The 25,502-nt window shown below is 47.2% G+C and overlaps 1 protein-coding gene across 2 annotated transcripts in view; it reads left to right on the forward strand.

Moving 5' to 3' along the window:
* ASTN2 (astrotactin 2) overlaps positions 1 to 25,502 on the forward strand; it is a 769,045-nt gene that overhangs the window by 575,152 nt on the left and 168,391 nt on the right. For both annotated transcript variants that reach the window (XM_028161420.2, XM_054727144.1), the window contains exon 17: positions 18,096 to 18,361. In XM_028161420.2, the coding sequence (XP_028017221.2) occupies positions 18,096 to 18,361 (266 nt within the window). The remainder of the gene's footprint in view (positions 1 to 18,095; positions 18,362 to 25,502) is intronic.

Consider the following 25,502-nt stretch of genomic DNA (forward strand, 5'->3'; position numbering starts at 1 on the left):
GTTTATCTCCAAATGGAAATGATCTTTATCTCTAAATGCAAATAAGGACTAAGATTATTAATATATAGTGGTTACATTTAATTAATTGTAAACATGTGTATTATAATTAGCTGTTATACTCTCCGACAGTTGGTCCCAGAAGCGCCAGTTCCCAGCATTTCAGATATTGAAGGCAATAGGAGGTTGGATTGGCATACTTCATGGCATCCTTTGAGTGGGCCTGGGGGCTCTGTACACCTGAGTTGGCATAGAGCTCTGGGCCTCACTGAGACTTCAAGGATATGCTTACATCCAGAGCCAGCCAGGGTTTGATCAGACAGGCCAGGCATGAGTGGCTGAAGACCCTGGGTCAGGCTGGGATCAGAATTAGCGCAGACAGAACCTCGTGGGGCCAGGAGAGCGGGGGTGCTTGCTTCTCCCACTTTCCTGGGCTCCTGGGAGCTCCCAGGTGCTCACTGCATGCTCAGCAAGTACCAGGACTTGTAATGTGGTGATTTTTCATAAAGCACATACTGGGTTGGGCTTTAATTCCCCACTTCCTTGCCATCCTCGCCAGTGGGCTGCGAGCTCCCTGAAGGACAGTGCGCATTGGTTGTCAGATCTTATTAGCACAGTGCCCATAACAGAAGAGTTGCTGAGTAAGTGAGTCAGACGCAGAGATGTGACCTTAGGCAAATCACATTCCCTGTCTGACCTAGAGTTATTCTAGCTGCAAAATAGCTCCGTGGGGTCAGGTGGTAAGAACCAACCATTTTTGTACACACCAGCAATATACCAGGTACTTCATAGATATTATCACAAATCAGAATTAATGCCACCAACAAATGAATTAAGGAGATCGCAGTAGCTCCATCTTTCAAAAGAGACAGCTGAGGTTCAGCAAGATTAACTAGCTCGCTCACAGTTGCCGCCTGGGAAGTAGTCGGGCTGGGGTACAAACCCAGACCAGTTGGGCCTAGGACATACTCTGAACCACAACCTGGACTACCCGCATTTTTCAACACTAGCTCTCTTTTTACCAGGTAATCTTTGTTGGTAAGACTCAAAAGAGAGAAGAGATGACAATGCTTAGGAAGTCAAGAAATACGGGTCAAATCATGGCTGTCATAACCATGGAGCATGTTGCTGACAAGGGGAAGACACACACATGAAATGTTCTGAGCCGTATCACCAGAGGAGCGGCCTTGCCCCCCACCCGCCACCACCTCCCAACCCCTGCCTAGGGTTTCTGCCATGTTGGAGCTCAGTGAGGCCAGTTACACCAGAATGGCAAGGAGCTGCTGTAGACAGGGGCCTGGGTACTTCCACCAGCCCCCGTCAGGTGGGAGAGATGGGAGAGTTACTGTCAGGTATTTTCTTCCCAGTCTTCAGACCTTACTTATACCCTCTTCTCAGACAGGTGGGGAATTTGCACCCTGGTTGCAGAATGCCAGATATCAGCCCAATGTCTCAGTTCAAGACTGGTGATATTTTTCTACTGATGTTCCCCCAATCACAGAGTGGAGCCAGTGGGGCTTCTGATAGTCTGGGGATGTAGTTCAAGCGAGGTTTTAAACAATGACAACAGCAACAACAACAAAAAAGTGTTAAAAAAAAATCTGTGTTTAACTATCTTGTTTTTAATGTTTAAATTAGCTACCAGTTTAATTAATTATCACACCACAAATCTCAGAGTAAAATAAACACACTAGGAAAATGCACTTATTCTAATCCTGTAGCTTTGCATACCCTGGTACTATGTTAGCATTCCTCCTACACAGAAACATTTTTAAAATACTCTCTGTGAAGCCTTTTAAATACAGCATACCACAGAGATATTGTGGGTCCAGCTCCAGATCCCTGCAATAAAGGGAATATGATAACAAAGCAAGGCATAGGGATTTTTTGGTTTCCCAATTAGTCTATTAAGTGTACAATACCATTATGTCTCAAAAAATTTATAGACCTTAATTTAAAAATACTTAACTGCTAAAAATGCTAACCTTCATCTGAATCATTATTACAGTAGTGACATCAAAGCTCACTGATCACTGATCACAGATCATCCTAACAAATGTAATAATTTAAAACTTTGAAATATTGTAAAAATTACCAAAATGCGACACAGACATGCAGTAAGCAAATACTTTTGGGAACATGACACCAATAGGCTTGCCTCAAACCTATTGGTGCCACAATAGTGCAAAAATGTGCAAACAAAAAGGGTTGTGATAAAACTTTAATTTGCAAAAGAGTGCAGTAACTGCGAAGTACAATAAAGCAAAACACAATAAAACAAGGTGTGCTTGTACTCTATTCAGCATTCTCCTATATAATAAAAGGCTAATATGCAAATCAACCAAATGGCAGAACAACTGGTTGCTATGACACATACTGACCACCAGGGGGCAGGCACTCAATGCAGGAGTTGCCGCCTGGTGGTCAATGTGCTTCCACAGGGGAGCACTGCTCAGCCAGAAGCCAGGCTCAACAGCTGGCGAGCGCAGCGGCAGTGGTGGGAGCCTCTCTCACTTCCGTGGCAGAGCTAAGGATGTCCAACTGCCGGCTTAGGGGAGTGGGCCTAAGCCAGAAGTCAGACATCCCCTGAGGGTTCCTGGACTGCAAGAGGGCTTAGGCCGGGCTGAGGGACCCTGCCCCCCCACCCCAAGTGCAGAATTTCATGCACCAGGCCTCTAGTTTGTTTTTTGTTGTTGTTGTTGTTTTAATATATTTTATTGATTTTTTTACAGAGAGGAAGGGAGAGGATAGAGAGTTAGAGACATCAATGAGAGAAAACATCGATCAGCTGCCTCCTGCACACCCCCAACTGGGGATGTGCCCGCAACCAAGGTACATGCCCTTGACTGGAATCAAACCTGGGACCCTTCAGTCCGTAGGCTGATGCTCTGTCCACTGAACCAAACCAGTTAGGGCTGGGCCTCTAGTTTTAATATAATGGCTTTTCATTTCACATTTACACCACCTGTATCAGTTTCTTAGGATCATCATATCAAAGTACCACAAAGGGATGGCTTAAAACAAGGGAAATTTATTCTGTCACAGTTCTAGAGGCTGGAAGTCTGAAATCAGGGTGTCCATGTGGCCATGCCTTCTTTGAAATCTCTAAAAGAGGATACTTCCTTGCCTCTCCTAGTTCCTGGTGGCCGTGGGCATTCCTAGACTTGTGGTAGCATAACTCCAATTTTTGCCTCTGTCTTCATGTGGTCATTTTCTCTGTGTGTTTGTGTATGTCTGCCTGTGTTTTCTTTCAAGGACACCAGTCTTATTAGATTAAGCTTGACCTTCATCTTACCTAACTAAAGCTCGAGCATGACCTCATCTAATTAATTACATCTACAATGACCCTACCTCCAAATAAAGTTCCATTCTGATATACTTGGCATTGGGATTTCAGCATATATTTTGGGGGACCCAATTCAACCAGTAACATCACTCTATGAGCTAAGTATTATTTTCTCTATTTACAAAGAAGATCTTTAGTTTAACCTCCTTTCCATTCTTTTTAAAGTGGGGACAACAATAGCTAAGTCACATGATTGTGGGGAGCAACTTAAAATATTGGATGTTAAGCACTCACATTTTGGCATGTTGCCTGACATTTATTAATATTAACTGTCATTATTAGTACCAGAGGCCCGGTGCATGAAATTCATGCATGGGTGGACTCCCTAGGCCTAGCTGGTAATCAGGGCCAGGCCGATCAGGGCCGGGCGCAGGAGGAACGGACGCTGGATGCCGACGCTGCCATTGTCTGTGCCTCACCATCATGCAGTTCCCCACCTCCCCTCCTCCTCCTTCCCTTGCCACTGTGCCCCCACTGCAGTGGGCAGGTGGCAGGCTGATTAGGGCCTGCTGGCTGCAAGGAGGGAATACGAGCGGTTGGCCAGCTGGGGAAGTTGGCTGTGGGACGCTCCTGCATTGAGTGTCTGCCCCCTGGTGGTCAATGCATGTTATAGTGACTGGTCATTCCAGTCTTTCAGGTTGCTTAGGCTTTTATTTATATATATACTAGCTTTCCCGTTGCAGGAAAAATCCTGCAATAGGATTTCCTGCTGCACTCTACCCCGCCTCCGTTCCTCCCTTGTCCCCCGCCTCACCTTCTCCTCCAGCCCGCCCGCATTTCCATTCGCCCCGGCCCCGCCTCCCCTCCGCCCTTGTCACCCGCCTCACCTTCTCCTCCAGCCCGCCCGCATTTCCGTTCGCCCCTGGCCCGCCTCCGCTCCGCCATTGTCGCCCGCCCCGCCTTCTCCTCCAGCCCGCCCGCGTTTCCGTTCGCCCCCAGCCCCGCCTCCGCCCCGCCCTTGTCTCCCGCCCCGTTCGCCCCCGGCCCCGCCTCCGCTCCTCCCTTGTCACCTGCCCCGCCTTCTCCAGCCCGCCCGCGTTTCCGTTCGCCCCCGGCCCCGCCTCCGCCCCGCCCTTGTCTCCCGCCCCGCCTTCTCCTCCAGCCCGCCTGCTTTTCCGTTCGCCCCCAGCCCTGACTTCGCTCCTCCCTTCTCCTCCCCTCGCCCCGTTTCGACGCTGTCTTGATATGCAAATTAGCCGCCATCTTTGTTGGGGTAATTTGCATACTCATCCTGATTGGTTGGTGGGCGTGGCTTGGCTGGTGGGCGTGGCTTAGGTGTAGCGAAGGTGCGGTCAATTTGCATATTTGTCTATTATTAGATTAGATATATATATATATACATATATATATATATAATTATTATTATTATTATAAATTAAGTTTAAGTCCACCATTATGCAGTAGAAAAAATGAAGGCTTGGATCAGCTTGGATCAGATCAGATCAGGGTTGGAACCCTGGTTCCATCCACCTGCAAGATTTTTTTGGAGAATAGGTTAGAAGATAATTTGAAATAATGCTTGGTGACTTGTTGTAAGGCAAGTTACTTAACCTAGGCCAACTGACTTAGCCACTGTGAACTTTACTTTCTACCTCTGCAAAAGGGGTATAATAATAGCTATCTACCACATAGGGGTTTTGTAAATGTTAGATGACTTAATAGGTCTTAAGCTTTTAGAGCACTGCCTGATAAAGAATAAGTGGTCTATGAATGTTAGCTACTATTATGTAATTATTATTATTATTATTATTATTATTATCATTATTGCTGTTCTTGACAAAATATCGTCCCCCTCTTACCTTATTAACAATTGAATTCTGAGGAGGAAGAGGAATTTCTTGCTTATAGATTGTAGGGGAGAAAATTAAAACTCTAATTCATCCTAACCAAATTTGTCTGAGTCTAGAACTTTATAATTGCTAGAATGTTTATGAAATAATATTAAATTATATCAGTCTATCTTTATTACTTACCTATCACTGTATTAACAAATTACCTCTAAACTTTGCAGTTTTGAATAGAATACATTTCTTATCTCACAGTTTCTGTGAGTCAGAAATCAGCTTAGCAAGATCCTCTGCTTCACAGTCTCTTAGAAGACAGCAGTCAAATTATTGGCCAGGGCTGGGGTCTCATTCTAAGGTTCGACTGGGGAAGGATTGACTTCGAATTGGCAGGATTCCGTTCTTTGCAGGTTGTCGGACTGAGGGCCTCAGTCCCCTGATGGCTTTGGTTGGAGACTGTCCTCAAATTGCGATGTGAGTCTCCAGCGTGTTTCATTCAAGTCAGCAAGAGAGAGTTTGTCAAGTTGACAAGTCTATCTTTGAAAATTTAACCATCACAACAAGATTGCATAAATGCCCTTGTACTGGGCGGGTGTTGTGTTTTTTTGTTTGTTTGTTTGTTTGTTGTTTTCATTTTGTTTTGTTTTTTATTTCCTTGAGGTGATATGGAAGCAGTTGAGTCAAAATGTTGAAACTTTATTTTAATATCACATATATTTGTATGCATTGGCCAGACCTAGTTTGTAATGATTTGAACTAGCGTAGATGGTCAAAGATCAACAGTCATCAAATACTGGCAGAGTAGGTTGCTTGATAAATGCTAGTAGCAGTGAAGGCTTGCCCAGGGAATATTCGCTGGGTAGTGTCATGAACTTCAACTCAACTCAAAGCTAAATGAGGACTATTGGGAAATATCCCATGGGCCTAATTTCTGCTAAGCCCCACCTCTCAACCCCAGTGCAGGCTTCCTGTCCTCTTGGCTCTAGGGTTTCAGCCAGCTGTCTCTTGATGGCTACCATTACTCTCTCCATCAATTGGTGTCTGTAAGACTGGCTGGCAACCCAGGAAGAGATAGTCTTTTTGCTCTACTCCACCCCCCACCCCCACCTCTACCACACATTCTCATGTCACTGCTATTCATTCTAATTTATTTTTCTAAAAATAGGAAAATTTTACTGTTATTTTAAAAAAATATTTAAATATGCTGCAAGTGAAAATGTGTTTAGAAGAAAGAATCAAAACAGTACATAATGTAGTTGTGGAAAATCCCTCTTCATCCTACTCCCCGGCAATAACTGTCTGTAGTGATTCTATGTAATTCTCCTGGCAGCCCTCTGCTCTCGGTGTTTTATTGGGGAAAGTACACATACAAAGAGAGAAGATGGTAGTGAGTCCCTGTGAGCTCATCACCTTGCAATACTTGTCAATATTTTGCCAATTTTGCTTCAACTATCTCTCACTTCCAATTTGCTTTTTGCCGCTGGAGTCTTTTAAAGCAAATCCCAGATATAATATCATTCCTCCTGTAAATACCTCTGTATGTGCCTCTAACAGATAATTATTTTTTTAACATCATCATCACATCTAGCACTTCATATTCAAATTTCCTTTAATGCTTCAAAATATCTTTCTGTAGTAGGTGTGTTTAAATAAGAATCAAAATGTCTACATGTTTTACTAGGTCTTCCTTAATCAGTAATAATTACACCGTAAAATTTTGCCATTATTTGTTAAAGACATTGGCTTCTTTGACATTTAGAATTTTTTTTTTTATTTGCAGATTAGCTGATTGCTTTTTCTTGTTTTTTTGTTTCTTTGTGTTTTTTTTTTTGTTTTGTTTTGTTTTGTTTTTAACATGTTCCTCTCTCGTAGGGATTCATCAGTTTGGTTTTTTATTTGTTTGTTTGTTTCATGGGCCCCTTTTATAAAATGATGCAGGCTATTGAACCCCCCCCCCATCTCCCTCCACCTTCTCAGAATAATGTTTTTAAATGCATAAAATGAGATACATGAGGACTATGTAAGAAAGAAATTATACCAAGATAGAACTATCAAAGTATTTTTAAAAAACAAATTTGTAATGGAGTAATATAGAGCCTTCTTTATTAATGACAATATTTAATGGATATTCTAATAGCTATGAACATAAATGATTCAAATATTTGTGACAACCCATAATATGATAGAAATATGTGTGAATCTGATTGTGTCAAAGTCACAGGAAGTGCTACACTAGTATAGTTCATTACCTCCATTCATAATTTAAAGAAATGCCCTAGCCAGTTATTTGGAGCATCATCCTATACACCAGAAAGTGGCTGGTTTGATTCCTGGTCAGTGCACATACCAAGTTTGCAGGTTCAATCCTCAGTTGAGGCATCTACAGGAGGCAACTGATTAGTGTTTCTTGTTCACAGCAGTGTTCTCTCTCTCTCTCTCTCCCCCCCGCCCATTAACAATAAATAAAAATATTAAATTGCACTTAGAATATACTAAAAATAAGTTAATAAGTTTGTATTTTCCTCTACGCAAGTTCACAGACCCTTGAATTCTACGCCTGGGCCCAAGGAATGCCCGCTAAAGTAGGCAGGCCGTGCCATGTACTTCCTATGGCATCATATCAAAAACACTTACTTATTCTATTTACTACTTTTAGTGGTATTAACATTAAACAACAGGTCAGCTGCGCAAAATAGTAATTTTCTAATTCTCTCATTCTTCCTGCCTTTATAACCTGCAATATTTCTGTGAAAAACAATGTCATTATTCTGAAACCCAGTTTCCTCAGTTGTAAAGGAGGGTTATAAAAACAAACATTCTGAGTCCAAATCGTGGTTATGAGAATTCAGTGATAATGTCTTGTGCTTTGCAAAGAAGAATAGAAGCTCAAGAAATGAGGATTTCCTTTCTACTTCCCTTTTTTATGGACGTTTCCCCACCCTTTCTTAAAAATAAAACTAGGTTGTTATGATAATGCTAGAGGCCCGGTGGATGAATTCGTTCGGTGGGGTCCTGCCGCCCCAATCGGGGCCAGGCCAGTGGGGGGGGGGGGGTGTGCGGGTGGTTGGCCGGCCCCACCCCTGATCGGGCCAGTTAGCCAGCTGCAGTGGGCATCATAGCACCTGGTCGTTCCGGTCATTCCAGCATTCTGGTCGCTGGCTTTTTATATATATAGATTGGAACAATAAGAACTGGAATTCCTTTGTTGTCACGAGTATACATTATTTTAAATTTAAACAGCAACCTTGCCATGCCCGTAATGTTATCCTTACTGAATACATAGAAGAGCAGAGGCTCTGAGAGGAAGCCTCTTAAGCTTGTCCATGGCCCCCTGCAGGGCCTCCCCCAGGCCACAGTCACCTTTGGTTTGAATCAGGAGATGGTGCTCTTCCACTTGGCTTCAATCCTGTGGGCACAGGCATGGCCTGTGAGGCTGCCTGAGGTGGGACCCAGTTTCCACTCCCCCTGCACGGCACAGCTTACACACCTGTGCCCAGAGGCCCTGGTCGCATGCATAGAAACCCAAACCCAGATCTGCCTCACATTCAGACTGTCAACGTAAGAAACATCCAAGCCTGCAAGAATTTTTATGAGTTTATTTGAGCCAAACTGATGACAGGAAGCAAAATCTCAAAGGATTGAGAAAATGCTCCCGAGAATGGCAGTTTTGCACCTTATTTTATACATTAGAATCAAAGGAGAAGACTTAAGGGGGTTACATGAACTCCAGTGGTGATAAGGAGACAGGAGAAAGCAAAGCAAGGAAATCTCTGGGATTGGATAAAAGAAAAAGGAACAGACTCATACTTCTTAACAATTCACATGATAATAATAACCGTGAGGGGATTTGTGGTCTTTGCTCTGGTGAGGTGGTTGGCTTTGAGGAGTGGAGGAGGAAATTACTTTGATATTCCAAAGAGAAGTTATCAGGTATGTTATTGTAGATGCAAAACAAGACAATAGGCAGGCTCAGTTAAGGTGAAGATTGACCTTTGTTAGAGAAAAATACAGGAATTTGGGAGGAGAAAAAAAAGAGTTCAGTTGGCAGGTTCTCAGATGAATGGCTTGTAGTGTCATTGGGACTGAATTGGGCTTGAAACCAGACATGATCCTATTTTCAGAGCATTGTTCTGAGGGATGGGAAATGGGAACAGAGGATAAGACTACCAGCCATGTCCTAGCTTTTAGTTAGGAAGTTTTCATTTCAGACCATCCTAGGTGGTTACTTTAGGTCTCTTGAGTTTGTAAGGCTGCCATGTAGGCCTCCTTGTCAGGTTAGTCTTTGGCCCATTTCTTGTCCTCAAGACCACATCCATTCCACAGCGGCCTGGGAGTTCATCTCTTCCTGGTACCTTCAGGATCCTGCTCCATCAATGGTCTCTTCTCTCTGCTTTATCTCCAGCCCCATCCCTCTCCTTCTCTCTGGCTTCTCCTTCCTAGCTCATGTACTCAATCAAAGCTCTATTCTTAGGGATCACTTGGTCTGGAGCAAATCATCCTACCTAATAAACTAGTGATATGCAAATTGACCGCACCTTCGCTACGCCCAAGCCACGCCCACCAGCCAAAGCCACGCCCATCAGCCAATCAGGGCAAGTTTGCAAATTACCCAACAAAGATGGCGGTTAATTTGCATATGCTGAGGGAGGGAGGAGTGAAGACTGAAGACAACTTAGAAGGTAGAGGGAGGAAAAGTGGAAAGCAAGGTGGCTGCCAGAGGGAAAGCCCAGGCGGAGCGGAGCGGGGCGGAGCGGGGCGGAGTGGGGTGGGCAGCAGCGGTGCCTGTGCAGGCGCGGCAGCCGCAACGGCGGCGGCAGCAGCAGCGCACGCGGCCGCAGCGGCCGCTTGCAGGATTCTTCCTGAAAATGGGCTACTAATATATATATATATATATAGCCTAATATGCAAAGTGTCCCCTTGGGAGTTTGATCGCTCGCTATGACATGCGCTGATCACCAGGGGGCACGGCTGGCAGCTGGCAGCTGCTAGGAACCCTACCCGTGCACAAATTTCGTGCACTGGGCCTCTAGTGATTCATAATTTCACTACCATCACCCCCACCCCTCCAACGCCTAGCTCCAAACCTGGCCCTGTACCCGCCTTCTAAGCAAATGCTGGTTCAGAACCTTGTACTTGGCACCAGGCTTCCTTGAGTCAGAGCCAAGCCCTTACTGTCTTCCCTGCTGCCCTCAGTGAGCAGCAAGTTGCTTTGCACACAGGATTCATTCCTTGGCATAGGAGGACCAAGTTTTTCCCAAGAGCAATCATCTTAAACCGACACTAGAGGGCAGCAGGAGACCACACATGGCTCCGTCAGCCTCCATTACTGGCTACAGCCCACCTTATTTCAAGTGGCTGAAGGAAATGCTAAGCTTTAATTCTGACTGAACAGCAAGAGGGATTAAAAACAGAAACCAAAACCGGTGTGGGCAGGGAAGGAAGCCTGAGCACACCTTAGTCTGTGGGAAAGTGCACCTTTGGGTCCACTGAGCTGCACTGGGATTCTTCACTCTGTGCCTGTTTTGTTTTTGTTTTTACAGAGAGGAAGGGAGAGGGTAGAGAGTTAGAAACATCGATGAGAGAGAAACATCTATCAGCTGCCTCCTGCACACCCCCTACTGGGGATGTGCCCACAACCAAGGTACATGCTCTTGACCAGAATCTAACCTGGGACCCTTCAGTCCGCAGGCAGACGCTCTATCCACTGAGCCAAACCGGTTAGGGTGCCTTTCTTTCTTTAGGTCAAACAACACAGCAGAATCACAAGGGTATGCTTGTACTTTAAAAAAAAAAAGTAATTCTCACTTGCAAACAATAGACATCAGCCACTGCTGTGCTACTGGTCAGTGTCCAGGGCTCCCTCTCCCTGGACACAAAGAGTATGACCTTCCTCAGAGGTGAACCTGAAGTGAGTCTCCTCGTCAGTTACCCTCCATGTCACTCTGAGCCTCCGTTCCCTCCCTTGTGAGAGGGGGCAACGGTCTTTACTCTGTAGGGTGACAGGGGGGCCATCTCAGGACACAGGTGTACATCAGTGAGGGCTGCACCTCACCCGGATGCTCCGAGTAGGTCAGTGAGGAACTAACATCCCCATTTTACAAAAAAGGAAAGTGAGTAGAAGTGAAGTGACTTGCCAAGGATCTCAGATCAGATCTTGCAAACTCAACAGCTTTAGATTTAAGCATCCAATTCTACCCTTGTCTACGCTGTTCCATTAGGGAGGGAACAGGTCATTTTTTGGTGATTGTTTTGTGTGGTTTTTAAATATGTTTTTTATTGGTTTTTAGAGCTATAGGAAGGGGAGGGATAGAGAGATAGAATTATCGATGAGAGAGAAACATCATCGACTGGCTGCCTCCTGCACGCCCCCCACTGGGGATCAAGCCTGCAACCTGGACATGTGTCCCGAATGGGAATCAAACCAGTGACCTCCTGGTTCATTGGTTGATACTCAACCACTGAGCCACCCCAGCCAGGCCAGAAGCAGGTAGTTTTAAGGATAAATTCCCGACAGGGCGGTTAAAGTGCCAGCAGGTTTCGAAGGAAAATTTACAGAATCAGACGCACACAAGCATGGAATGATGCTGAGGTGACAGCCCTTCCTTCTAGGGCCCCGTATCTGGTTCCGGGAAAAATCCTCAAGCGTTTCTCACATTGGCAATCTCTGGGTTCGGAGCCAATCCTGTTCTGCTGCCTGACCTACCAGAGCTCCGGCAGGTAGAGTAGGACCCTCCCAGCTGCCCACGCACGGGGAGTCCTCCGAGAGGCGCTCTGGAGGCCCCTTCTCACAAGACTTGGGATTAGAAGGCAGCATGTTCTTCCTGCCCCACCTGGGTCATTGGAAACCTGCAACCTCAGGTAACACTAGCTCTCTGCCAAGCAGACCTCCCCTCAACCCTTCCTGTCTGCCCTCTCACCTCGCTTTAGTTCCTTGTTCTGGCTGGGCTTTCCAGAGTTATGAAACAAGTTTGGGTTCATCTCCTTCGTAAATGCTGCATACAGGGGCTTGGCTTTGGGATTTCACTTCTAGTCTGTCTCGGTGTCTCAAGAGGGAGTCCAATGTGAACATCCTGTTCCAGCATCAGTAATAGGGAGTAATTGTGACCATAATAATTGCGCCACAGCAGCGACAGTAATAACAGCTAACGTGATTGAGCGCCTAACCTTTGCGGCACCTTATTTACTCCTCCCAGTAAAGCTTTCAGGTCGGCACTGTTATCTGGGACCGGCACACTCGTGGTGCTGAACTCGGACCGCCGGCTGGGAAGTGCAGACGGCACCACACACAAGCGCAGGCCTTGGCGACGGCGGTGTAGCTGGCTCCTTCCCCTTCGTTAAGGACCTTTGTGCGGGCCCTGGAGCCAGGCCTCGGCTCCAACAGGAGACAGTAACTCCGCCTAAGAAATGATCCCGTTTTAGCAATTCCTGGGAGGCCACTGCTGCAATAAAGGCCATTCTTCACGATATAAAAGTCTCACCCTCTTCCCTCCACCCTTGACGTTTCTAATTTGAGCCCCTCTGGTCCCCGTGGAGCCTTTAAATGCTCCAAGTGCAAGCCTACTGCCAAGCAAGCCCGTCTGACTGGGCGGCAGTGCCCCGAGCTGTTGCTGACTATTGGACAAACATTCGCACGACTTTGGCTCTCCCAGAAGCCCTTCGTCGGAAGCCTTTGTTTTGTTTGCTCCACAAGGCCAAGCAGTGCCATCACCTCCTGCCGAAAAGCCCTGGCCACCCTCCCAACACGGAGTTATCACTTCAACGGGGGCTTTTTAATTTTTTTTTTATTTTTTTTGTGGCAACAAAATAATGCCCAGCAGGAATTTGGGAGGAGAAAAAAGAGAGTTCAGTTGGCAGGTTCTCAGATGAATGGCTTGTAGTGTCATTGGGACTGAATTGGGCTTGAAACCAGACATGATCCTATTTTCAGAGCATTGTTCCGAGGGATGGGAAATGGGAACAGAGGATAAGACTCTTCAGAAACGCTCTTGATCCTCGCCTGTTAGAGACAGCCTATTTCAACGGCACTCCCGCACCCTCAGTGGCCAGGCCCCATGTGAAAACCACAAGGAGGTCAGAGCAACCGGCACATCGATCAGCTCTTCATCTGTTAACTTTCCTGTTGAGAGAGCTAATTTTATGTTGGGAAGAGGTCACTTGATTAGAAGTCACCAATTCATTAAAAATCCTTTTTTAAAATTTATATTCTTATTGATTTCAGAAAGGAAGGAAGAGAGGGAGGGTGATGGAAACATCCATGATGAGAGAGCATCATTGATTGGCTGCCTCTTGCACGCCCCACACTGGGGATCAAGCCTGCAATCCGGGCATGTGCCCTGACTGGGAATCGAACAGTGGCCTCCTAGTTCATAGGTCAATGTTCAACCATAGAACCACACCAGCCAGGTGCATTATCAATCTTGAAATTCACAGTGGCTCTGAGACTCATCAGTGCTTTCATAAGAGCACAGTGGTTGGGGTATGTAAATATATTATACTAGAGGCCCGGTGCACAAAATTCGTGCACTGGGGGCGGTACGCAGAGAGGGTCCCTCAGCCCAGCCTGCACCCTCTCACAGTCTGGGAGCCCTCGGGGGATGTTCGACTTCCACGGAGGCGGGAGAAGCTCCCGCCACCATTGCTGCGCTTGCCAGCCGTGAGCCCGGCTCAGGGCTTCTGGCTGAGTGGCGCTCTCCCTGTGGGAGCACACTGACCACCAGGGGCCAGCTCCTGCATTTAGTGTCTGCCCCCTGGTGGTCAGTGCACGTCATAGTGACCAGTCATTCCGCCGTTTGATCTGCATATTAACCTTTTATTATATAGGATTTCCAATAAATAGTTATTTAAAGTATTATTGAAAGCCTACTGTGTTCCAGATACTGTGTAATGTGGATATGTATGGGGATCAGCAAGACTAATACTGTTTTTGCCTTTATGGAACTTTCAGTCTGGAAAGTTCCATAGTGCTGGATGATCCATAGAGCAGGATGCTAAGAGGGTCTTTAATGTGAAACCCTACTCTATATTGGTGGCATGTGGAGTGGAGCTCAGGGAAGACTTTGCTGAGGAATTGGCCCTTGACCTAAAGGATGAGTGAGAGTGAGCCAGGAGAAGCCAGGGGCTGGGGGTGGGATGGAAAAAGCATTCTGTACAGAGAAGAGCATCTGCTGAGACTTAGGAAGGCACAGCACATGTGCAAGCAACTTAAAGGCCATTGCGGCCAAAAGTAAAAGAACTAGGAGCAGCAGGGTACGAGATCCGATTGGAGAGGCAGGTTGTCTGGAGCCCACACTACTTAAAGAGTTTGGTCTTTATCCTAAAAGCAGTGACATGCCACGGAAGAGTGTTAAGCAGGAGGGAAATATAGGCTTCACCTTTTGAAAAGATGACTTTAGCCACAGCGTGAGGTGTCAGAAGCAGTTAGCTTTAGCAGTTGTAAAGTCTTCAGAGGGGTCATTAATAGGATGGCTAAAGGTCTTCCCTGTTGCCGCTTTCAAGGCAGGACACAATCTTTACCAAAAGGACCATTATTAATAAGTGCACATGGGACTTAGAGGTAAATGCTTTTCTCCATTTAGGCATTGGGTTCCTTCCTTGTTTAGTGATGGAGCTGGACCAGATGATACCCAAGTGCCTTCCTTTTGCAAAACCAGTCCTTAAGTTTGGCTGTGAATTCTCTCCTGTTATTTCAATGCCGTTTTCAGCCCGGACACTAGGCTTTTAACTCCACTTGTTGACCTGATAGATTGAAAAAGCTAAAGATTTATTAGACAAGAGCAGACCAGCAAAGATCTGTAGCCTGTTCTGTTGTTAAAAGGGTAGTTATATATTTAACCCAATGGCTATGAATGTGTGATCAAGGGAATTTTGCATTCCTTCTCAATGACCTTATGTGCAAATGGCAAGGTACTAAGAGGGGCAGGCCATCTGCATTTTTATAACAAGAGATAAGCCCTGGCTGGGTAGCTCAGTTGGTTAGAGCATCAACTTCATGTGCCAAGGTTGTGGATTTGATCCCCAGTCAGGGCACATACAGGAATCAACCAATGAATACATAAATAAGTGGAATAACAAATTGATGTTTCTCTCTTTCTTTCTCTAACATCAATAAATAATTTTTTAAAATACATAAAATAAGACATAAGAACGATGGTTGAAGTGGTGTATTGATTATCAGACAGAACGGGGCCAAGTGCTGAAAGAATTACTAACTCACCGTGTGACTTTGCAAAGTCATTTTCCTTCTTTGGGACACCATCGCCTCTTGTTTAAAATGGGAACACTGTATTCGATTAGTGTTTCTCCAAAGGTGTGCTTTTCACTGGTTTTTGAAAGATGTCTTCTGGAGAAAAGATGTCCTACTTTATTCTCCTTGGAAAGGCGCAATCCAAGTGTACTGATGGTCTAATTAATTCTGAAGGTTTTACTTTAACTAATCCATCATTCTTCCACATTCCTGTTTGACTATGGGCGGAGCTCTCTCTGAGACTCAGTTTCCCCATTGATAACCTAAGGCTAGAGCAGAGGTTTCCAGACTTTTTCGGCAAAGGATCAGGTAGTAAATATTTTAGGCTTTGTGGGCTGTGGAGTCCTTGTTGCAGCTACTAAATTCTGCCATTGTGACCATACACAATAAAAAGAATGAAGGCTTCTGTGTTCCGATAAAACTTTATTTGCAATGACAGGCAGAGGGCTGGATTTGACCCATGGGCCATCGTTTACTGACCTCTGGGTCAGAGTGTATGCTAATGGCTCCCTAATGTCCTTGCAGCTCTAATACCCCTTCCCCTTCTCTCTTGAATGGTTATTCTCTCCCAAGTTTGAAGTCATTTTTTTCTCCAAAACTGTCCCTATGACCTGCACTTCCAAAAGTCATCACCTTCATTGGATGTGTCTGTATGCAAGACTGTCTCCATCTCCCCAGCTGCCGAGATGCCTCCTTCACATCTTTGTTTTGTTTATTTCGGTAACTACCCATCTTTAATCCCTCTGAAGGACTGGTGAGCTGGAATACGTCTTGTCTTCCTCCCCCAGAGCCTTTGATCTGAGGCTCATAAGCATTTGCTGAAAGCCAGACAGAAAAGGTGGAGCCCAGATCCCAGGCCCGAGGGCCCAGAGAGTAATGAATGAAGGCTGCATTTATTTGTATTTCCAACTGGTAAGCCCATTTCCAGTTCAGCTGCATGTCACTGCAGGCCCAGAGCAAGAGCAGGAGACAACCCTTCTTTCCCTGCCAGGCGTTGGGGCCCAGGGCCTGGAGTTCCACTGAGGCAGGAGCTTGCCTTGACTTTACCAGGCTTGGAAGAAGCTGCCATCTGTGGCAAGCTCTGCCCCTTAGTACAGCCTCCCCCGACTCCCTGTTTTGCCACTCGGACTGTGCATTGAAGATATCCTACCCATAGTCTGCAATGTAAGTGGAACCCTCTGGGTTGTACATATCATTTTGCTCCTTCTAGGTTTTTGATATAGCCACTGACCCCTCTCTCCTATGAAATCAGTCTGTAAAACAGATAGAAGTGGAACTGCTCTATTTGAATTTGAGATGTGGGCTTGGAGTTCTTCTGCCTGCTTGGTTTTCCTCTTGTCCTCTTCAAGTAGCTGCTGAGATGCTTCCTGGGATCCCTAGAATTCCTCAGAAGAATTTTGGAGTCTTTAAACTTAGTCATGAATGTCATTCTAGCCATTCTGAGTTCTATAGTCTTCCTCTTTGATTAAGTCTCAAGTGCATCCTTAGCACCGTGCTAGGCCCCAAAGAGGTGGGGTCAGGAGTGGTCCCTGGTCCCCGAGACCTGATGCTATGGTTGGAGAGGTCAGCAGAAAATGGGATGAGACGATGAGCTTAACAAGATAAGATCTTACAAGTGGAAATCGTTGTTCAGAGAAGAGGCAAGGAGGAGAGACTTCCTGAAGAGGGTCACATTGGAGTGGAGCATGGATGGGTGGTAGAAATTTGGCGAAGCAGATGGGACAGAGTGAGCAAAGGCACAGAAATGGGAGATACTTTTTGTAGGATGAAGAGAGACAACACGGAATGGAGCAGGCATGAATCAGATCTCAGCGTGTGCATGGAGAAGGAAGGAAGGAAAAGAGTTTGAAGCGGGGAACAGATGAACACAGAAAGGGGAAAGGATGTCTTTTCCAGACAGGGCCACCTCCTCCTATCACATGTATCACTCAGAACTGTTTCCATTGGTGTCATCAACCCCCTTTTTGGAGTTAGTTACTGTAGGCTCTTGGAGGTTGGGAGATTTTTCCAAGGTTGCATTGCTATTATCAAGTGGAATTGAGATTTAAATGGAAATTGACTTGACTTCAAAGCGTGTGTTTCCCCTGCTCCATGGGACTTCATGAAAAATATAGGACTGGAGATAGTTCATGAAAGAAAGGTAGAAATTCTTGCCCGGTGGCGTTGTTCAATGTTTGGGCATCGGCCTATGAACTAGGAGGCCACAGTTCGATTCCAGGTCAGGGCACATGCCTGAGTTGCGGGCTCCATCTCCAGTCTGGGGCGTGCAGGAGGCAGCCAATCGATGATTCTCTGTCATCGTTGATGTTTCTATCTCTCCCTCTTCCTTCCTCTCTAAAATCAGTAAGATATATTTTTTTAAAAAAAGAAAGGTAGAAATTCTGTAAATTGACAGTTGAAGAAAAGAATTCCTGGTTGGGAAAACAAAAATCTTTGAATATTCACATTTTGCAAGGTCCTTGGAGAATCCTCTAGTCCAACCTGCCATCTTTAAATATGTAGAAAGTGAGGTCCCAAGAGAGAAGGGGAGATATTTAATGTAAATGGTAGAACAAGGCTCCATTCTGAGCCATCTGGTCAGTGCTCTTAGCAAAGCATCATGCATAAACCACTCTGTCATCTCTTTTCCTTTCCTGTTGATACCAGGTCCTTAGCACATCAGACTCATGGTGGGTTCAGAAGTCCGACCTTTTGAACAATGCTGAATTTATCTCTCCCTCTCCAGAGACCACAGAACTGGGCAGCAAGAAAGAGCTCAAGTCCATGCCCTTCATCACCTACCTCTCAGGTCTGCTGACAGCCCAGATGCTGTCAGATGACCACCTCATCTCAGGTGTGGAGATCCGCTGTGAGGAGAAAGGCCGCTGTCCCTCTACCTGCCACCTTTGCCGCCGACCAGGCAAGGAGCAGCTGAGCCCCACACCGGTGCTGCTAGAAATCAACCGTGTGGTCCCACTTTACACCCTCATCCAAGACAATGGCACCAAGGAGGTAAGCTCCCAGCCCCCCACACCGGCACTAAGTCAAGTCTAAGTACCAACCCTCCTACTCCTGCCCTGTGGGCCCTTGGTCTGTCGGGATTGTTGTCATTGTCACCACCATCATCATCACCACCACCACCACCACCATCTTCATCATCATGACTAGCATTTATTGAGTACATATATAGCTGATAACACCAACTGCTATCACCGACAACCCCTCAAATCTCACTGGCTTAATACAATATAGGTTATTTCCTGTTTGTGCGAAGTCAGTACCAAATATATATATTCCATTTTTTGTTAATCCTCACCCAAGGGTATTTTTCCATTGATTTTTAGATAGAGTGGAAGGGAGGGGGAGAGACCAAGAGAGAGAGAAACATTGATGTGAGAGACACACATTGATCAGTTGCCTCCTGCTCTCGCCCGGACCAAGGCCAAGATCAAGCCTGCAACCTAGGTATGTGCCCTTGACCAACATCAAACCCAGGACCCCGTCAGTCCACAGGCCGACGCTCTATCCACTGAGCCAAACTGGCTGGGGCTCAATTATTTTTTTCAACACATAGCTTTATTCTGAGATGCACTTCGGGGATCCAGCCTGTTTTGTCATGTGCTCCATCCACAGTTGAGGTAGAGAAGGAAAGAACACGGGGGGGGTGCCGTGAGCAGCTGAAGTGGGTCAAGGCTGAGCGTGGCACCTGTCCTTTCAGCTCCCATTCCAGTGGCTAGAACTCAGCCCTGGGCACACCTGTGTGCAGTGAGACAGGGACATGTTTTCCATCTGTGCTTCTAGGAGGAGATATGGGTCTGGTGAAAAACTCGTGCTATCTGCCGCAGCACTGTCCTTGGGTTACCTTCTTTAGTTCACCCTTCAAAGCTCTACCTTTCTTATAAATATTGGGTGGCTTCCAAAGAAAGTGCAGTCATTTGACAATCTTTTGTTTGTGAAAGGGGCAATTGCTTATGGTTCATTTTAATGTCATACCTGCTTTACAACTGAGGAAACCTCAACGATGTTCAGTGATTTGCTGAAAGTTGGTTTGCTCCAGAGACAGTACGCTTTATTGTGAAATGACGTCTCCTCTTTTTCCTCTTTCTGCGTCTCTCACTTTCAGTTACAGCGTGCCAGGGCTGGAGGGGACCATATTGCATGATTTGGTTCACTGGTGTGCAAACTCATGTTCATGGCACCCTGTTTTCACATTCAGTCTTCAGAAGCCTCGATCCATAAAAGCAGGAATAGTGATGCCACTCTTTCAGTGAGGAGGAGGAAGGTGGATAAAGCGTCTCTACTTGGTCCCCACTCCTCTACAGAAACTCCTTTACAGCTCTGGGCATCCAGAGGAGACTATCTGGTAGACCCCTGACCAAGTCCAGTAGGATGCGATGGTTTACATGCCCCTCCCATAGCATCCCAATGAGCTGAGCAAGTGCCAGAGGGTGGTGAGGGCTTCTGACGACTAAGAAGGGATGAGAACAAGAATGAGGGAGAGTATCAGATAGACAACCTGAGGCAGAAAAGAGCATGGCCTGCACAAAGATGGAAAGAAATTCCCAACGATGGTCTAAGATATGCAAGGAGAGCGGAGATGAAGCCAGAGGGGTAAGGAGGAGTCTGGTCATTTAGGACCTTGTAAGCTGGGTCATGGGCTTTGAACCCTATCTGGTGGGCATTGCGATGCTGAAGATACACGATCGGCAGGAGGCTGATAGGGTTAGACTTGTGTGGCGGAAGGAGCCCTCTGGAGAGAATCCAGATGGCCATCCACGGGGTGGAGTTAAGGTGTGGAATATGCATGCGATAGAATACTGCACAATGGCCCAAATGAATGAACTGTGGTGACAGTATGGCATGAGTAAACACAATATTAAATAAAGCAAGTTCCAAAGATACATTTTTTACACACACACACACACACACACACACACCCCTAATATACTACCTTTTAGGAATAAATACAGATGCAATAAACCATTTAGAAATGGAGTCAAGGAAATAAATGGTGAGCATAGGATTCAGGGTGATGGTCGTCTTGAGTCGGGGGGATGGCATGAGGGAGCATTCACTACACTTACCTAGTCAGGTCCCCAGCTGGCGTAGTGAGTGGTGGATTCGTGGGAGTTCATTAGAGAATTCAAACTAGCTAACTGACTGGCACCAACTGCATGTCACATGAAGCCTGACCAGGTGTCGTGCAACAATGAGCTTGAGTCATGAACCAAGCATCGCAAATGATCTAATTCTGTGCAGCAGAGGTCCCCAAAGTAACTATACCAGAGCAGGCAGGTACGCATCTGTCTGCACACCTCTGGCTTCAGGGCAGGAGTCCACTGTGGGCATGTAAGTGGGAGCAGGCCCCCGTGGCAGCTGTTGAAGCTTCCAGTGAAGACCAAGGTGGGTCTGACCAGTGTTATGTCAGTGAGCGGTGAGTGCCTGATCTCCCCATACATGGCTACCACGGTGCGTGAGGCTATTAAGAATCCCATGTACTGCTCTGTGAGCTTGCCCCCAGGACCGCCATCCTGGGCCACCCCGCCCTCCGCATCTAGAAGTGGCACAATACCAGCTGGGTCCAGGGACTTTTGCGACGTGTTCTTGGCACATGCACGGTAGCAGAGGAGTGGTAGTTCCATTCTTCTTTGCTTAGGAGTCAGATGACCTCATTTCTGAATCCTGCGCCAGCTTCCCTTACAATAGTCAACTCTGGACCTTCAGGGAGGTCTTCCTGAGGCCCATTCAGGAGGGTGTGAAAGTGGCCACTAGATGTCACTGTTCTCCTTACAGAACTCGAGCCCTTGGCGCACTAACCATGGATTCCTTAACTCGGTATCTTGAGCACCTGCTGTATGCCAAGTACACTGTCATACCCTGAGAAGTGAGGAGTATGACGAGCAGACATGGCTCTTATCTGCATGGGGTTTGCAGACTTTTGGAGAAGACAGATATTAATAAGTAAAGACAGGCTGTGCTGAGCACCAAGAGAAGTCCAGGGCCGTGCGGGAAGGCTTCCCTGAGGAAGTGACACTGAAACGGGGGCCAGGTGCACAAAGTGTGGCGGACTGCGTTTGGGGGAGGGGCGAAGGCTGAGCACGTGCTCGGTTGAAGGCCCCGCTCCTGCGAAGGCCTGAAGAAGGAGCAAAGGCGGCCCCTTTCCCTGGGGAACTGAGGGACCACCGGTGTGGCAGAGACCGAGGCCGAGGGGCAGCCCCACGGGCAATGCCGAGGGGAGGCGGCAGGACCAGGCCAGGCAGAGCTGTGAAGGCTGGGGTGGCAAGGAGTGTGGTCCCTGGTGGTGGGGAGCCATGGAGGGATTCCGGCAGGTTCTCAGCTCCCAGTACTGCCCCTCTTTGTCATCCCTGCACAGAAATGTTAGAGCTGGTTGATTAGAGCTGGCTTCCTCTGAGGCTCCAGTTTCTTCGCCCCCACCCTTGAGCCCCAAGACAGCCCTGTTTAAGTTTCTCGGCAGCCTGGGGGCTGTGGTGGTTGGGCATTCCCAGGGAGCCAGGCTGCGGAGGGAGCGGGTAGGACTGCCCCATCGCAGGTCTGGAAAGGATCCTGGAGGAGGGACTCTGGGCATGGAGGGAGGCCAGCATCATGATGAGAAAGCAGCCATTCTCATTGTCTCCGTCACTTGTTTTTCTTCCTCTTCCCAAGTCCCTATCACTCCTTCTCTCATGGTTTCTCCATCTTCCCGCCTTTCAGTTCAGTGGGCAGCAGAGGCCATATGCATAAAACACAAAAAGACCGGGACTCTGACACTGAGGCCTTGCAAGGCTGGGTACATTCTTGTCCTTTCTTTCTTTTCTTTTCTTTTTTTTAAAAAAATATTTTATTGATTTTTTTTACAGAGAGGAAGGGAGACAGAGAGTTAGAGACATCGATGAGAGAGAAACATCGATCAGCTGCCTCTTGCACACCCCCTACTGGGGATGTGCCCACAACCAAGGTACATGCCCTTGACTGGAATCGAACCTGGGACCCTTGAGTCCGCAGGCCGACACTCTATCCATTGAGCCAAACCGGTTAGGGCCATCCTTGTTCTTGCTGGGCCTTCCTTTCCCCACCTGAAAACAAAATACTGCCAGGAGGAGTGAACTTCTTTCTGGGCTTCCTGCAAGGGACTCCGTCTAAGTGGAATCAGACAGTAGAGGCGCTGCCCTCCACCCAGGTTGGCTTGGAATCCTGCCTTCACCCCACAGTCCCGGACGATGCTGACTGACCTCTCCAAACCTCAGTTTCCACTTCTGTAAAATGGGGCCTCACAATTTCTACGTCATGGGACTCACACGAGATAATGACCGTGTAGTGCCTGCCTGGCTCATAGCACGTAACAGGCAGCCTTTTTCTACAATGATGAGAAACACTGTGTGTCTGAACCGGCCCCTTCCTTTACCTTCGCTTCCTTTGGAACCATCTCTTCTAGGTGGTACTTGATAATGCTGCAGGTGCCCAAAGGGCTAGGGACAGGACAAGTAGGGTGGGACCTGTGTTTTGAATGGGAGAAGTCACCCGTGAGCCCGAAAGGGCAGCTCACACGTGGAGGGCATTTCGGAGCGTTTCTCGCTTTGTAAACACTTCTGGCACACATGCTCTGTGGGTAAGGAACACCACAGGTGGAGTTAAACTTGAGTAGAGCGACATCCTCCTCCTGTAGCCCTTCCAAAGCAGGATGGAACCACTCTACTACGGGAGAGCGCCCGATGCCTTGGGTTATTGGAGGTGCCCAGGCAGCTCCCTGTCCCATTCCAAGACGCAGTCAGGAGCGTCAGGAAGGGGGTGTGACTGGCCTGAGGTCTCTGGGGGGCAGTTCTGGCCTCTGCATCTGGACCAGCGCCAGGGTGTGCTCCGATAGCCTGGGGACCACTGGGCATAGAGCGTGCCTTCTGCCCCAGCTGGACAAGAACCCATCATTCTGCTTCACGCTGTGGTTTAGAACAAGTGAAGCAGGGAAATGGCTTTGTGATGGAGAGTTTGATTAATATGTAAATCTCCTACCTCACGTGTTCACTGGCCCACGCAGAGCCCAAAGCCGCAGAGCTTGGCCAAGCATAACTAGTACTTGATGTACAAGACTTCGTGTGCCTGGTAATTTAGCCTTTGGGTGAAGAAGAGGAGGAGACTCTGAGGTGGGGAGATAGAACAGTGTCCTGGGGAAGAGCCAGGTGGAGCTGGATTTGAATTCTATCACTGCCATCAACTGCCTGGGTGACTCACGTGTAGGAAGTAGTCACTCTTAACCATCTGTCCCTACCCATCTTGGGGTTATATGTTTTCTGTGGAAGAGCTAGAGAATTGGGACACCTGGCACCTGGAATCAGAGACACCTGGGACACCCAGTCTCCATCCTTGAAAAATTTTTTAAAATGGATTTTAGAGAGGAAGGGAGAGAGGGAGAGAGAGAGAAACATCAAGATGAGGGAGAATCATTGATCGGCTGCCTCCTGCATGCCCCCTACCAGGAATTGAGCCTGCAACCTGGGCATGTCCCCTGACCAGGAATTGAACCATGACCTCTTGATTCATAGGTCAATGCTCAACCACTGAGCCATACAGGCCAAGCTCTGTCCTTGGTTTTTACATGACATTAGACATGGATGCTTCCACTGTTTGGGTCTCTGTGCCTTTATCTGTATGATAAGTACTGGTTAACTTTACCCACATTCTCCTCTGGCCTTGTGATATTCAGATCTAACTTCTACCCTGAAAATAAGGAAAATATTTTGAGTTTGGAAGAGGTATCCTGGGACCTGAAACACATTTTTCATCCAGAGATATTCCCAGTTTAACCCTTTAAGTTAATATCGGGAAGGCAACGATATGCACATCTTGTCCTCTATCCCAAGCTCACAGCATTTATGAGTGGAGAGGGATATTAAAGTTATATCCTGTTTATTCTCCAGATCGACCTCTTTCCTTGACACTGAGACCTAGAGATGAAGAGACTTGCTCCAGGTTATGTAGCCACTACTGAAATTGGAGTGGTCAGGCGTGGCTTCCGACCTCAGAAATGCCACCTCTCTGAGACTCAGTTTGCCCATTGTGAAGCGGGGGGTGCTAACTGCCCCACAGGGCTCTCGTGTAGAAAAATCAGGAGCCCGCTGGCTATTGTTTTGAAGACTGTAAAGTACCCTGTAGATCAGAAGCATTCTTTTCCAGGGCCCGGGTCCCCTCCCCTGACTTCCGATAGTGTAAGCTGTGTGTTTCCTCTCTTTTTTTCCTTCTGCCCCAGGGAGAGCCATGTGCAATTTTGGTCTTGTTGTGGTTGTCGGACCTTCCAGCAGAGCCTCCCTCTCGGCCAGAAACTCTTGTTTTCTCTATTTACACTTCTTGGCCCAGACTGAGAAGAGAATTCCAAGGATTGCTCTTTGAAGAGATATGAACAGCCAAAATCGTGCCCCCCAACACCCACCCCGTTATTAGTACCACCACTGCCACTATGGTTATCACAGCCACCCTCGCCATCACCGCCGTTACCATGCATGGGACGCTCGGTGCATGCCGGGGACCAGGCTAGGAGGTACAGAGGGAGGAAGACATCAGTCGTGCCTTCAAGGAGCCCGTAGTGGTGTGGAGGAGGCAGAAGAGCCACAGGAGTAACTTTAATTACTTGCATCTGCTGCATTAACGCACCATTTATTTTCAAATAACACAATAGGCGTTCCAACAGCGTTAGAAAAGAGGGAGAAGGAAACTCTGAAAGGGAGGATCTGGACACGATTCTTGGGGCAGGGCAGGTGGATGTGGGCAAGAGAGCGGAGTAGCTCGAGGCAAGTCGGCTGCTGCTGAAATAATACTGTCAGATACAAATCATCTGCGAAAGCTGTGCTGAGGGCTTTACTGCTCTATCTCATTTCGTCATTGGGCAACTTAGGAGAGAAGTCCGACTATCCCTGTGTAATAGATGGGGAGACTGAGGCTCGGAGGAGCTTGCACCCAGGTCTGTAAAACTCCAGGGCTAGTCTAGGCCAGAGTTGGAAAATGAGCCCTCCGCCTGAACAATCCACCTGTTCTCATAAAGAAAATGTCCGCCTGTGACCACACTCACCTCTTTGCATGTCATCCATGGCCGCTTTCCTGCGACGTATGATGCACAGAGCCCCAAAGGTTCACGAAGTCGGGGGTGGGGGCCATCTGGCCCGTGGGC

This window comes from Eptesicus fuscus, chromosome 15 (assembly GCF_027574615.1).
Source record: "Eptesicus fuscus isolate TK198812 chromosome 15, DD_ASM_mEF_20220401, whole genome shotgun sequence".
Classification (NCBI taxonomy): Eukaryota; Metazoa; Chordata; class Mammalia; order Chiroptera; family Vespertilionidae; genus Eptesicus; species Eptesicus fuscus.